General features: G+C 32.6%; 2 protein-coding genes across 3 annotated transcripts in view; both read right to left on the reverse strand.

Annotated features, from left to right (window-relative positions):
* LOC127706394 (sulfotransferase 1B1-like) overlaps nucleotides 1–16496 on the reverse strand; it is a 262668-nt gene that overhangs the window by 145469 nt on the left and 100703 nt on the right. The window lies entirely within an intron of this gene.
* On the reverse strand, nucleotides 1078–15519 carry LOC127705634 (glucose dehydrogenase [FAD, quinone]-like). The gene is made up of 4 exons (XM_052209960.1): nucleotides 15501–15519; nucleotides 8626–8837; nucleotides 2918–3107; nucleotides 1078–1256 (listed from the first exon to the last, which is right to left on the reverse strand). Exons 1-4 carry the CDS (start codon nucleotides 15517–15519, stop codon nucleotides 1078–1080), a joined length of 600 nt encoding a protein of 199 aa, XP_052065920.1.

The following is a 16496-nucleotide window of genomic DNA, read 5'->3' on the forward strand; positions in this document are numbered from 1 at the left end:
TGATCTGATTATTCCTTTCAAGAATTGTAGCTGAAATTATCTTACAATAACAAAGTGCTGACTATTTGGCTACTAATACCCTCGCGAAAAGCAAACACGATGTTAAAGAGCAATGCAGAACAAATCCAAAATATGTGCCAAATCGGCTTAGGCAACCTTTACCGAGCAGTTAATTCATCAGATTTTGACCTATGACGGTAATCGCTGTTCTTAAAAGACTACTTCGGATTATTTAGTAATTTCCCAACATTATGGTCTTGAAAAAAATGTAAAGCCCCACCTCCCCCCCCCTTCCACGCCCCCCCCCCCCCCCCCAAAAAAAAACAAAAACAAAAAACAAACCTAGTTCCACGGTTATTCTAAATCAAAAGAAACATAAAAGTACAAAAGCAAATAAAGGGAAAACTGCAAAGTAAATCAAACATGTTAAATGATACTCAACATCACCACCCAGAATGTTTAACTCAAGAAATTCCTGTATTAGATGTGAAGTTTATACTAAATATATATCTGTAAGTCTTGGTACCTTTTAACTCTTTAAGAAATAAAGAACTAGACGTTCATTCACAATCCCTAAATCACACAATACAAAAATGTATAAATTTCAAAATTGTACGCATTGCATACATGTATAGCTTCCAAAGTTACGTGTCGTCCACACTGGGCAAAAAAAAACCTAAGTTTCTACTAATTCTGCATGTTGATTCGTCATGTTACAAATTTGTGATAATTTGATATCTACAAGTGTATCTAACGTAATCTTACCGTAAAAATATCAGATTAACCGTAATGAACACATTCATGCAATTCCTAAGATATCATATTTACCAATAGTATTATGATTTTACCCGCATATCAATGCTACATGATGCGATGGACCTTAAAACATCTCTATAACAGCAATGGACTGTTAAATGTGTTGATGCATGGCGAATAATGCATACATAGCAGGAGGCACTAACCTTGTTGACACAACCACTTTCACTCTGCTTTGAGTTCAGCTATTTATTCATGTTTTCATTTGGAAGTGTATATTCTTTAAAGATTATCTAGATTTGAATATAGGTAACTTACTGTTTAAGTTACAGTTTTTATATGATCGCCCTGAATACTAAATACTAATCTACCTATCGGATTATCGCTATTACAATCTACTGTAGAAAAACCAATTTCCATTGCCGCTGTATGGTGAAATGACTGTAAAATACTCCCATTAGTCTCTTTTATTACTATAGGTCCATGAAGTCCTCGTAAAGCTATAAAACATTTGAACTTATATATATTATTGAAAATCAATTTCTGTAGATGATTAAAAAATAAACTGTTGACACAGAGATATGTCTTGCCTTTCGGCATAAAATGCAGAAAAGGACAATCTGAAGGACAGCGACATTGCCTATTAATTCAAAGTACCTGTATCATGATCTTGTGGGCAGGGCCTCGAAATGGTCGACAAACTGAAGTGTACTGATAGTTATGCAACTTCATATTAAATATCAATGATCTATCACAAGTAGTTCCTATCAAACTAACTTAAGCCGAAAGCTTAACATTGAAAATTGCAAGTTAATTCAAAGTTGCTGAACCATGATCTAGGAGGCCAGGCCTCAAAATAGTCGTCAAACTAATATGTACTGATAGTAATGCAACTTTGTGTTAAATATCAATGAATTATCACAAGTTACTGTAGTTCCTATCAAACTAACTTCAGCAGAAAATTTTACAATTGTTTACGCCAACGCCTCAGCCGTTGCCGTCTCCGGCGAGACAAAATCTTAATGTCCAGAATGTTCAAATTAGTTCAAATATGTTTTGATTGATTAAACCATGCAAGCGATATGCATAATTTAAAAATTCGCCAAAGATAACAAGGTTGTAGCTTCTTACGTCAGACGTTCTTCCACCTCCAATCAAATTATGAAAACTATTTCGAATTTGAAAAGCACTATCTAAAAATTCAAAAAGGTTGTGCCTAATTTGGCTACGGCCTGTATATTTAGGGTATGTCAACCTAAGTGTGTCAGTGATGTTTACTTTCTATGAACATTTGATTGACAGAAAAAATCACAACTATGATATTGCATTTCTGATAGCTGGTCATACCTTATGAGACAAAGATTCCTTTAAAAAAGGCCTTCAAGGTACCAGACTCATAATTAAGTATGTTATACCGTCTTTTGCACTCTAATCAAAACAAATGAGAGGTCAAAACTATTACGAAGTTGAGTAGCATTGTTAAACACTAATTTCAAGAACGTTTAAAAAAAGAGAAGTTAAAGATATACCAAAGGGACATTCAATCTCATAATCCAAAACAAACTGAAAACGCCACGGCAAGACAAAGACAAAAAGACAAACAACTGTCCACAAAACACAACATAGAAAACCAAAGACTGCGCAACACGAACTCCACCAAAAAGTGGCAAAATTTTTAAAAAGTATAAATAGAACAAAGAAAATCTGTAAATGGTGATTGTTGTTAAAACACATAAACTCTATAAACAATATTTTTTGGAAAAATTTTGTTGTATGCGATCGACACAACCTTTCCTAAGTTTACTAAAATTCTTAAAAACTTACAAAAACGCTTGTAATTCATGTTATTGTTTTTGTGTACGGCATGCCAATTTAAATGACATCATAAGTTTCCTGTTCTAGTTTATTTAATCATTAACTTTAAAACAGAAAATATTGAAATATCTCATCTATTAAGAGTTTGGATAGTTATAAAAAGATATCAATCCGATTAGGTTCTGTGTGTACACTGTCCTTATATGCATACAGCAATGTAGAAAAAATGTGTTTTTCAACGGTTTTCCAATTAGTTGTATGTTTTCTTTTAAGGGGCTTTGTATATGTTCTGGCGCTAAATATAACACAATAAGACTGTTCTCATAACTCGATAGGTATAACCTACTTGAGTCTCTGTATGATGTTTGTGTAGCATTTTCAAGTTTTCTGAAGTAGGGCAGCACATCATCATATCCCCATCCGACTGCTCCTTCTTGTTTCCATTGATCATAGTTGTTACGACTGCCTCTCACAAAGTTTTGTCCATTTATTGACGAGGATCCTCCAAGTACTTTGCCTTGAGGTATGTAACTTATCTATTTTAATAGAAAGACTTCCTGTTAAAACATTAAGTATTGTTGTATATGCCAATAATTTGACAGTCTGTTAGAGATTATTGTTGGATAAGTATATGTGCCTATCACTAACATGGTATAAATGACCAGTTTTTAATATTATTTGCGTCTCATTTACTCTTCGATTAATGTATGTCGACCTTTCTCCAAATACGATTGATTTCCAGATGATTTCAATGTTAGGAACAAGAAGAGCGGCCTTTTAAAAGTAAAACAACAAAAATACCGAACTCCAAGGACAATTCAAAATGAAAAAGCCCCTTAACAATTGACAAAATCAAAAGCTCAAACACATCAAACGAATGGAAAACAACTGTCATATTCCTGGGATGGTACAGGCATTTTCTTAAATTTCATTCGCGGAAATTTAGTGTGCTATATAGTGCCTGTAAAATAATAAACGATGAGATGAAAAACACAAAAAAAATATGACACCGAACAAGGGAATAAAACTTAAAAATAAGAATGGAAATTTATGTATTGATCAGTTACTTATTTCACATGTTTTATCTCAAATTTGTGTATTTTGAAAGGAGGAAATACAAACTAATGAATAAACTTCTCATAGATACCAGGATTGAAACTTTGTATTTGCGCCAAAACATACACGAACATGTCTAGACATGACAACAGTTGACAAAACACTGCAAATAAACATAAAGGGTCGATCCCATGAAACACATCAAAAACCGAAGATAAAAATACACCTGCTCTGATAGGGGACCATATCACTATATCAATTCGTCATATTGCTAATTTCAATTAAAAAATGCATACCTAGTCGCAATTAATTATGACGTCAAAATAGATTGAAAGAGGACCGGATTTTGGCTATGACATGTTGAAAATACATAAGTGAATTAATTCTATACAATTTGTTAATTAATTAATTAATTATCGTTTTTTTCAATTAAGGAATGACTGTAATATTTTTTCTGTCTATGAAGAAATAACATAAAAAATGTGGTGCACACTGAATAACCCACGTAGCGGGTTATTTTAAAGTGTGCACCACATTTTTTATGTTATTTCGAATAGACAGAAAAAATATTTAAGTCATTCCTTATAATTTAATTTTAAAAAGGAGTAAATCATGATAAAAACGTTGATGACGTCGTGGTCACATGACAAAATTATGTCTATGAGCTGATAGACAAAACACTTTCAGCCAATCAGAAGACGTGTTACATCCAAAATTAAATTATTCTTTAATAGAAATAATATTTACAAAGTGGAACTAGTACATGTAGTATTCGACTTTCTCTTCAAAACCGTATGCTTGACTTTGAAGGTATGTCGTTTAGGATATCAATGTCTGCTGCACTGTTAGGAAATATTGCGTTTTATTCTTTGTCGATTTGCTTTTTTTTCCGTTTAACATGTTTAGAGGTATACGCATTGGTAACCACAAATAAAGCCAACAGTAGTATAACGCTGTTCAATAGTCATAAAAAGACTAAACGAAAACAAATCCGGGTCACAAACCAAATCCGAGGGAAACACATGAACTATAAGAGAAAAACAACGGAACAACAGAAACACTGTACTGCTACAAAAACAAACTCCAACATACATAGAAACTGACTATTTGATAACAACTGCTATGTTCCTGACTTGGTACAGGTACTTTCAAGAGAAAACAAATGGTGGTTTGATCCTGGTTATATGGCTAGCCAAACCTCCCGCTAATATGGCAATGTTAAAAATACCGCTAAAATGACAACATTACGTGACAGGAATACAGTACAAATAAATGCAAGAACACTCAGGACAGTGAAATATATAGATAAATAAGATAATAGTATATTACAACATAAAAACCACATAATACAACGGACACCTCCCATTAATTTACGACAGTACACCAGTACACCACAATAGAGTTATGAACTGTGCATCGCACGAATGTATCAACGCCACAAAAAGTGACGTCATTGGTAAATTTCTAAAACTGGAATTTAAAATTGTTATTAAGTGTGTAATGGTGTTATTATGTATTTTCTAACCATCACACGAACATTAATATAATAGAATTGTGTTAGTAATGGTGTAATTATTTGTATTATCTAACCATGTCGGTTTTTCTTCTAAATCAAAACTGTGTAAAAACAAATAAATCATGTGCATATAGTTGCTTTAAACTAAAAATCATATAAATGAACTAGCTGATTAATTATCTTAACTTTAACATACATATAGAAAATAAAAATAGAATTGAAACCACAAACGATAAGACATAGCACAGTATCTAACAAGACTTACAAAAGAAACATCATAACTATATACATGAATGTTGGATGTATAAATACCGAGACACATCTAATAGCAATGCGAATTCACACTCGACAAAACAGTCATATTCGGGAAAAGGTCACGTTCGGTACTTAGCAAATCAAGCGACGTAGATGGTAAACCACAATATAAGACGTGGTAAAAAATGTCGTTAGTTAGTTTAGGCATAGACACATCGTATAGATCAACCAATTCGTGATGGTGTCCATAAAATTTACGGAGTGTCATTTTTAATCTTTCCTCCATATAACTCTGTTGGAGCAGTTTCTGCGTAAAGAGCACACTCCTGTATATGAAGTCCGTATAGTGTGAACATGCACGAGCATATGGTATCAACTGAGATATGTAAACACCATACGATGGAGCAGAGGGTATGTTACTGCTGAGAAATGGGAAATTGATAATTGAAAGTTGAAATCGTCCCGTTTGTCATAGATTTTAGTGTGAAGTCGTCCATCTGTGTGAATATTAAGGAAAAGATCAAGGTATGAAGCAGTCCTTCTAGTATCAGTGGTATCCTTAATTTCAAGTTCACTGGGATATATGAGATGTAAGTACTGACTGAAATATGGGTTATTCAGTGATAGGACATCATCAATATATCTGAAAGTAAAATTAAAGAATTTCGCAAGGTGCTTTTTCTGTTTGTCTTTTAGAAGGTTCTGAATGAATTCTGCTTCATACGAGTACAATAACAAATCGGCCAGTAAATGTGCACAATTGGTACCCATTGGTATACCGACTGTCTGTTGAAATATCAATCCTCCAAACTCATAAATATAGTGTCGATCAAAAAGTCCAGCATTTTGATAATATCATCTTCAAAATATTTTCTGATAGAATCAGTATGATCAGTGTGGTTCTTCACAAAATAAAAATTATTGTAACCCAAAACAAGAAATTTATATCTACGATTCCTATTTTTAAAGAAAAAAACTCTGTTTAATGAGATGGTGAAGTCGATCTTTCAATTCAGCATGGGAATAGTACTGTAAAGCGTAGAAAAATCAAAAGTTTAAATGTTGCTGCAAAATTGTAGAGATTGTGATCTTATATTTAGTAATAGATATTTAGAATTTTTAAGAATCCACATCTGATTGACACCACTGGTTGAATATATTTCATCACAATATTTTTGAAGACCATCTTTTACTGAAGAAAGCATAGTAGTCAGCACTTTAGAAAGATGTTTAGTTGAACATCTTGATGATCCAGCTATGTATCGTTCTTTATAAGGAGTTTTGTGAAGTTTTGGTATCCAGTATAATGACGGTATATTTTCTTCGTTTTCTTTGATGTTAATACCAAAAAAAAAAGAAGGACAGATTTGTGATTTTGTTAAAGTTCATCCTTTGTAAATGATGTAAATGAATATGTAGGATTACCAGGTATGTTGTTTATTCCAAACTCTTTTGTGAGACATTCCAAGTAATGGTTTTTATATATAAGGACAAAAGTATTGGAGGCTTTATCTGCTGGAACAACGCAATATTTGTCATGCAAAGATGATAAAGCATTCACAACCTCCGGGTTCTTGAACATAGTACATCGTAGTTTCTGAATGCGTTTCTGAAGGTATGATCGAAAAGCTTTAATCCATTCAGACAAAGTGTCCAGTTCTGGTTCATCTGGCTCGCGCTTTACCCATTTTCTGACATATAGTCTTCAACTACATCCATCAGTAACCTGAAGTTCTTTTTCCAGTTGAAAGACTGGGGAATTCTATATTTTGGCTAACAACTCTCTTATTTGTTCATTGGTTACGATGCCAAGGTCGCCAGTAATAACATGACCAGTTTGACTATAATTGTATATTTACGATGCACATGAGCAATCCGGAGGTTTTGATTTCACATCTTTGAGGTTAAAGATAAATGTTTTAGAATCAGTGAACAAGTCTAAAGTCGAAAGTTCTAGCCATAAAATAACACATTATTTTTTCAAACTTTGTCAAAAAAATAAGAAAAAAAAAAGGGTTTCATTCTTGCAAAAAAATACTGAAATAGTTATTGTTCATAAACCTTGAAAATCACAACTTTTGTTGATTTTGACCGTTTGGAATTTACAAAACCTTAAAAAAAAAAATGTTTACAGACATAAGAAAAAAAATTCATTTTGGACAACATTCCTTTTTCCCAACAAAACTTTCTACAATCTCTTTTTGCATTATTTATGCGTGCTTGAGTGAAAATTGGATGGTCCCAGGAATCAAAATAATAACTAACTAGGGTTAATTTTAAAAGGAAAAAAAAAGGTTTCCTTCCCCAAGTCTACAAAATTCCCCCGTCGTCCATTACGTAGACGTTTATTTCCAGTCTGTCACTATCTTAGTACTATTTTTGTGCTTTTGTAGGTTATGTGTTACCAGTAGTTTGCACTATGCTTGACGTTAAGATCATATCTTCAAAAATATTGCTTTTGTGTTTGAAAACCAAAGACATGCAGGTAAGTACATTCTATCAACCAATAGCTTAGCGCCAAAACCTTATTACTGCATTGTTCAACGATCCACTTGTTTTCAATTCAATTTGTTTCCAAATCTGTTAACGATTTATCTCAATAATGTCAGAAGTCATTTCAAAAACTCCTCAGTTTTCTACCTTTTTTGCTTTTGCTTTTTTTATTCTTTACAAAAATGAATTCAATAATGTAATGCGCGTTGGAATCAAACTTGTTAACTTTTCTTAGATGCTCCTGTATCATTCTCATTACCAAATGCAAACAACATAAATGTTTGATCACTGTTTCAATAACTGCAAAGTTGAAAAACACCCCAAATTCTTAGTTATATTTTCCTTTTCTTTTTCAGTTCCTTTTATTATGCAACAGAGCATAGAGTTTTGATTTAATTGTGTATATTGCATCCAATTAAACAAGGACACAGATTAACATAAGCACTTGTTGCGTGTTTCTGAGTCCTATTTGTAAATGTGAATGTATATTGTAATTTGTATTATTCATAATACAATTATATTGTTTACACTAAAAAAACAAATTACTTTAAATACATGTGTAAGGGTTGTCACCCATACCCAAGGTCTACCCCTTTAAACCAGAGATTTTTTTTTATTATATTGAATAAAGTTGGTCACAACATCTTGTAAAACTTTTTAAATGCTGACCCCTCCAAATTTTCATCTTAATCATATTAATGTATACACAAATTATATCAAACAATTATACATACCTCATTCTTGTAAGCAAAATGTGAATATTTTTGTGGTACTGAACGATATCCCCAATCTTTCTCTGAACCTATAAGGGAATACCACAAAAATGGTATTTGAGTTACGTCATCAGGTTCCAAATCAGATGATCCAGCTTCCATCAAAAGAACTGAAGTTTCACAATCCTCCGATAATCGAGTTGCAACAACACTACCAGCTGAACCAGCTCCTACTAGAAAATATAATTAACAAAATCTATAATTACGTATGCATATTTATGTTATCGAATAAGCTGAAATCTATTGCGAAGAAAGGAAATGTCCCTTTCGGAAATCATCAACTTCAGAAAGTTAGCAAAGCAAAATATGTTTCGCTAAAAACATTTTTGAAGTAAAAATGCATTTGCAAAGTTTGTATTGTATAAACAGTAATACATATGTTTATTAACTTTTCCACAATACATTCATCACATATATCACGTTTGTTAGGTTATGTGAGAACATTTGAAATCTGATTTAAGACAAGATTTATCGAATTAATTCAAAAGAAATGGCGGCGCGGTATGGTCGTCCTAAAGACAACTGTTGCTATAAATTGCAAAAAACAATTTATGTCCCGATAGGCGACAAGAATAGCCTCTTTCGAGACACAGACTATACATATATATATAGAAAATTGATTTTTTGAACGAGACCTTGCTAGAATTAAAGAAAAATTATAAGGACAGTATTTTTAGTAAAAAAAAAATGTATTGGTTCCCGTTGCTTTTGTTAACGTAATGTGTGCTTATATACTGTGCTTATCAATTTCGCACTCAAAAACACGTGTCTCATAACAGCGTAGAACAGACTTTTTAGTTCCGTTCAGGCTAAAGAAAATTTATTATTACTAGTATGCCTGTTTGTATGATGCAGAGTACACGAAGTATCTAGTAATAAAAAAATATCTGCTGCACACATCGACCAATAAGGATTAGTCATACTCTGAATTGTGTGCCTATTCTAACTTTTCAAGTTTGAAATTCAAGTGTCACTGAATATTCTAATGTTATAAAGGGGTTACTCTGTCAATTTTCACTGAATTCTGTAATTTCAATAACAACACTTAGGTCGAGATTGTCATGTTTTAACACCGATTTGTATATCCAAACTCTAGATGTGTGCATGCTTCTTCCAAACAAATATGTAGAATTTCAGAAAATGACATATTCTCTCTACAGAAAGTCGAAGTTCTAACCCACCCTTGTTTTTAATGTAAAACGCAATACATATATGAAAAGGGCTATAGCTTAAACACTCGATGATCAGTTATGTACTTAGTATTTGACACCAAAAAATACTGTATCACATCAAATATCAAATACAATTACTGTTTTTGACGCTTTTTGAGCTTTATGATCAAGACATATCGACGCTGTATAGATTGACAGAAACAATTACTTTCTCCATAGACGTCAATAGTAGCCCTTTTCGAGATACAGACATACGAAAGTTGTCTTTTTGAACGAAATCTTGCTAGATTAAAATAAAAATAATTAGGACAGTATTGTTTAGTTAAAAACAATATAGGTTCCGGTTGCTTTTCTTAACGTAATTTGTATTTATCACTCTTGCCTATCAATTCTGCACTCAAAACACGTGTCTTACCACAGCGTAGAACAGACTCTCAGCTCCGTTAGGGCTAAAGAAAAAAAATAATTTTGCCTTTGGTATATTGCAGAGTGCACAAAGTGTCTACTCATTTAAAAAATACCGGCTGCACACATCGACCTATTAGGATTAGCCATATTCCTAATTCTGAATGCCATGTTATCTTCATAAAATAGTTATCAAAGGTACCAGGATTATAATGTAATACGCCAGACGCGCGTTTCGTCTACATAAGACTCATCAGTGACGCCCAGATCAAAATAGTTATAAAGCCAAACAAGTATAAAGTTGAAGAGCATTGAGGACCCAAAACTCCAAAAAGTTGTGCCAAATACGGCTAAGGTAATCTATTCCTGGGATAAGAAAATCCTTAGTTTTTCGAAAAATTCAAAGTTTTGTAACAGGAAATTTATAAAATTGACCATATAATTGATATTTATGTCAACACCGAAGTGCTGACTACTGGGCTGGTGATACCCTCGGGGACGAAACGTCCACCAACAGTGGCATCGACCCAGTGGTGTAAATAAAATGTAGTTATCAAAGGTACCAGGATTATAATTTAATACGCCAGACGCGCGTTTCGTCTACATAAGACTCATCAGTGACGCTCAGATCAAAATAGTTATAAAGCCAAACAAGTACAAAGTTGAAGAGCATTGAGAACCCAAAATTCCAAAAAAGTTGTGCCAAATACGGCTAAGGTAATCTATTCCTGGGATAAGGAAAATCCGTAGTTTTTCGAAAAATTCAAAGATTTGTAACAGGAAATTTATAAAATTGACCATATAATTGATATTTATGTCAACACCGAAGTGCTGACTACTGGGCTGGTGATACCATCGGGGACGAAACGTCCACCACCAGTGGCATCGACCCAGTGGTTTAAATAGTTATCAAAGGTACCAGGATTATAATTTAATACGCCAGACTCGCGTTCCGTCTACATAAGACTCATCAGTGACGCTCAGATCAAAATAGTTATAAAACCAAACAAGTACAAAGTTGCAATGGTAAAAGTGTTACAATCTATTCAAATATTTGAGGACATGAAGAATGTCTTGAAAGCTATTATCGACATTATAAAAACAGGAGGAATTAACATACGGACGGACTGACTGACACCGGGATAAAACAATCATATCCTGTCGTGCTAACGCGATGTATCTTATTACCAATTGTTTATTACTCTGGCCCCTTCAATCGACATGCAGATCTACTGAACATCCCACCTCGATATTATTTGTTTGCATTTTTATTTATAGTGAATATATGGTTGTTTATCTCTCTTTAACTCAAAGCAGCATAACATAATAATATAATGTATACTTTATTGTTGCTTTCATTTTACACGACCAATATTTGACAAATCATTGCCAATATAACATTGTCCTTGTCTGTTAGGAACATTATGCAAATAAAAAAGAAATGTGTATTCAATTGTTGAATTGTATTATCTATGTTAAACATTTTGTCAACAAGATTATTTCTAACACCAGACAAACCTTAACAGAAATGCACCACATCTATATGTATATCACACGTACGAGAGATAGGGTGCAATTTGTGATAGCATATTGTTTAAAATATTTTATCCTGTTTGTTCAAATACCTACCATTACATGTAGGGGGTAAAGATCTAATTCTCCAAAATACGGCCATATTTTTAAGTGCTTATTTCTTTTGCAGATATTTTGAAAGTACTTATTTTTTTCTATTAAATCTCTGCTAAGTCTACGGAACAATTCAGTTTTGTGTGATAGTTTAGCTTCAGTGAATGAAAGCCACCCAATTATCCGGAGCCTTATAAATAGCCAGATAAAAAAAATATGCGTTTGAGTGGAGAATTTTAATTAAAAGGAAAAAATGAATAGTTTTTTCATTAAATATGTCACATGAGCATTATATACGATTAAGACACACATATCAATGATTCATTTGAACTCATATTGATGCTGCATTCCATATAACCCTCAACTAGCGATAGTTTACGCATGTGATAAGCATGCTTAGTTGTTAAATGAAAATAATGTCATTAGTAAAACAAGCGAGCCATCGAACTATCCATGTTGTCGACTGATTCGACCAACAACAAAAAATAATCAAATACAGGAAAAAAAAAACCAATGCTCTTTTATAATCTATGACATAAGATCAGATAGAACTAGAAAAGTCGTTATCATACGTTTCCACGTGCGTGTCTGTCAATTATAGGATTAAACGCCTTTTGATATGTTTGAGAGTGACTTGGTCCAGTTGATGCACCAATAAATTCCTTTAAGGTAGCTGGGGTGTCTTCCTCCGTCTTAGATTTTGAAATAGCAGATAACAATCGGTCTTGATCTCAAAGGAAATGGGCAAATTTCGTGAGTAGTATGTAATTCATGTGTAAGACTGTTCATGTTAATATCGAAAATTATGTATTTTACAGCTGTATTTAAAAAAAAAAAAACAGAATATTTTTGTTTGATTATTATTTTTCAACTTTTTCACATAAGGGGAGATAAATCAGATAAAATAATTTTTATAAATTATAGATAGAATGTGTTGTGAATTTACCTATTTTAAAATTTAGCAAGAAAACGAGTCCGGTGACCCCATTTTTTCTCTTTCTTATAAGCATATTATTAGAGTTATCTTCTCATATTTTATCTTAACATTCTATGGTGTAGTTTTTTTTTTAATAACACAAAATTGGGTTTTCCATTCATAATTTATACAAAATCTGACAATTTTGCACAACCTGTAGCGTAAAAAAAAAAGCCCGGTGACCCATACTTTTTGTCATATTTTGGAAACAAAAATAATATAAACTACATTTTGACAAATTATAAAAAAAAATCTATAGATTTTAATTAAGACACCCATCTAAAACAAAAAGGCGTTTAATCCTTGTAATTGTTTTAAATTGGAGATAAGGAATTTATTTTCCCCACTCGTTTCAGCTATCACACGTAAATTGTATATTTGTGTCATATAATTGGCAATCACATAAGCGTCTTTCCTAATATATCAATCATATAAAAAAAAAAAGTAAAATCACAAAAATACTGAACTCCGAGGAAAATTCAATCGGAAAGTCCCTAATCACATGGCAAAATCAAATGACAAAACACATCAAACGAATGGATAACAACTGTCATATTCCTGACTTGGTACAGGCATTTTCAAATATAGAAAATGGTGGATTGAACCTGGTTTTATAGCGCTAAACCTCTCACTTGTACGACAGTCTTATCAAATTCCGTTATATTTACAACGATGTGTGAACAAAACAGACATTATAAATAAAATAATCAAAATATGGGTACAGCAGTCATCATTGTGTTACAATATCAAAACAAACAATTATTTACAAAAAAGAACAAAAGCATCTATCAAATTAAAAACCACATTCATTGCTTCGCGTGTCTGACGTCAAAAAATGTAAACGTCACTTAAGAAGAAATTTTGTCATTCAATGTTTATTTAAAACAATTTTATAATTTCACATGGGGAATGTTGGTATACAGGGTTAAAAAATCAAAAGTTATGTTAGAATTAATTTCAGAAATAGACCGAGATTTAAAATTGTCCAGAAGTTCTTTAGAATTTTTAAGAATCCATATATGGTTAATACCACTACGGGAGTAAAATATATTTGTCGTTGGTTGTTCAAAGTATTTTCAAATTTATAATAAGAATCATTTATATTTATATTAATGTTTATATCGGGACATATACTTTTGGCATTCTACCATGTCTACGGATATCATCTCGTTGGTAAATGAGATGGCGTCTTGTTTATAATATACTCCAATTGTTGACTAATTATAGCATGCTTTGTTGATTGTTTTCTTTTTGCTTTTCGTAGTTTGGATGTACGTTTCAGTATGATATAAATAAAATATGAGAGTTTGATTAAAATCGGTGATCATCAATTTGACAGCTAATGCCCCTATTAAACCTATCTTATATAAACCATATCTGGTTTCCAAAAGCCGCCTGATTCATTTAAAGTAACACAATTAAGAAAGTTGTGTATTTTGGGTGTTTGTGTCTTTTCATATAGAGCTGTGCATCTATGATTTATACTGCCAGATGTATTGAACATTGTAAACTTTGTCTTTTTTAAGATTTACTTCTTCACAAAAATGTTCACAACAGAATTCTAGCTTATTTATTTTATTGTGTTAGTCTTGTTTTGCCTCGGATAGTGAGACAATATCATCGGTGTGCAGAAGTAAATTTATTGAAATATTTCATAGAAATAATGGGTGATATTCTTAGAAATTAGAAATTAGTCATCAATATAATAGAAATGGGTTAGTTTAAACAATATTTTATTCAGTTAAATCAATACATAGTATACAATTCTGATACATGGAATAAATAGGATTCAGAAACAAGCACACATTGCTTTTATTAATCTGTCTCCTACATTGCTTTTATTAATCTGTCTCCTAAATTGCTTTTATTAATCTGTCTCCTAAATGATGTAGAAATGGGTTAGATTCCAACTTAGCTAATTTATTATAAAATTCCTGCATTAGAGTATTTGTGTATTTAATTGTCTAAAAATATACTTTTTAAGACACAAAAGGTTATCTCTTGTCAGTTTATCCTTTGAGTAATCAATGGGATCTTAACATATAATGCCATGATTATTTTTCCCAAACATGGATATTTGACTACGAACGAAAGATGTTTGAAAAAATTGACACAGAAGCTAAGATCATTTCCATTAACCACAGCATCGCCTAAAGTATAACATTTTTGTTTTAATCATTTTTCGTGAGATAGTTGTGATCTTGACTGACCTACTCATGGGGATTAATCACGGAGAGTGTTTCGTTTGAACTGTTTTGAAATCGTGAATTCAAACCGGTTAATATTCACTTATAGTTAACTTGGTTTGGAACATTAACATTGCCACATAAAACGAAATATTCGATACATGATTTTAAGTAAGCTCTCTGTCCATTTATCATATATTTATCTTTTTCAATATAGGAAATCTTATCGTATAGAAGCTTTACATTTTTCATCCTTTAAAACACAGACCATCAATCATAAGAAAAAAAAAACTTAACCAACATAATTACGTATAACTACTACCTTCATCATGTTCATTATGAACACAAACATGAGATATCTTCACTCGTCTAAACTCGGCCGAGAGTACCGAATTCACCCGAGGATTGCCTACTAGAATTATCGTATATATAATTCTTATCTTGTATTAAATAGATGTGTTAAACACTTACCAACAATGTAATCATACATTTCCTTCATGTGTTTCTCATTAATTCCTGGTGGGTCTACTTTCCGTTCGGGGAGAATCATTGAAAGAAAGTAAACAAGAGCTGCAATCGCAGAATTACGGACTATCACTTCTGCGAAAAACATTTTATATTGAAAAGGCAATGGCTGAATAAGTACCTACAACATGCACAAAAATTCAAATTAATAGTAATTATCTTACATGTTTTAGCCACAAAACGAACAAATAATATATTTATTTCTTCGTGGAATTTGAAGGGATCTGATGAATGCAGTTTAAGAGATCAGACGCATTTGAGGTTTCCACGTTTTGTTCAAAACCAAGTCTTTTTTTTTACAAGGTAAAAAGTTTCAATGTTTGTTTTTCAATAATGACATATCCATTAAAAATGTGAAGGATTGATCTGATGGTTATGTCATTAATAAAATTAAAACTATGTTATGTTTTTGCCACATTTTTTATACCCCCGTCACACTAGGCAACATTTGCACTACGATCTCTGAAAAAAAATGCAAATTTTGACGATCGTAGTGCCATCGTGTAGATCGCAGTAAGGTCGTGTTGAGCGTGGACCAACTTTGAACATGTTCAAAACAATTGTGGTGCGGTCGTGGCGATATCAGGTCGTTGTAGAAGCGTAGTGAGAGCGCAGTAAGGTCGTGGTAAGAATCCAAAGGTTTATGTACCATCGTAGCGAGGGCGTAGCGAGAGCGTAGCGAAAGCGCGATTCTAGTCGGAGAGACTGTGCTACGATTTCACACCGACGTTACTAGGACCTTACTACGACCATCACGTTCTCACCGCGACCCAACCACACTTCTACTACGACTATACCACGTTTATACCACGCTGTTTAAGACCATAGTACGATTCTAGCACGCTCATGCCTTCCTCATCACGCTCTTCTTACGACCTGACTTCGTTCATACTACGACCATTTCGAGTTCTAGTCATGCTCATTGTCATTGTCACATAAAAT

The sequence above is a fragment of the Mytilus californianus genome, unplaced genomic scaffold, assembly GCF_021869535.1.
Source record: "Mytilus californianus isolate M0D057914Y unplaced genomic scaffold, xbMytCali1.0.p SCAF_6, whole genome shotgun sequence".
In the NCBI taxonomy this organism is placed as follows: domain Eukaryota; kingdom Metazoa; phylum Mollusca; class Bivalvia; order Mytilida; family Mytilidae; genus Mytilus; species Mytilus californianus.

Coding starts and splice junctions, on each gene's coding strand:
- LOC127705634 (XM_052209960.1), bottom strand. Junction 3,108..8,625: donor ATTTTGCTTACAAGAATGAG/GTATGTATAATT, acceptor CTATTAAAATAG/ATAAGTTACATACCTCAAGG. Junction 1,257..2,917: donor AACATCATACAGAGACTCAA/GTAGGTTATACC, acceptor AATGTTTTATAG/CTTTACGAGGACTTCATGGA.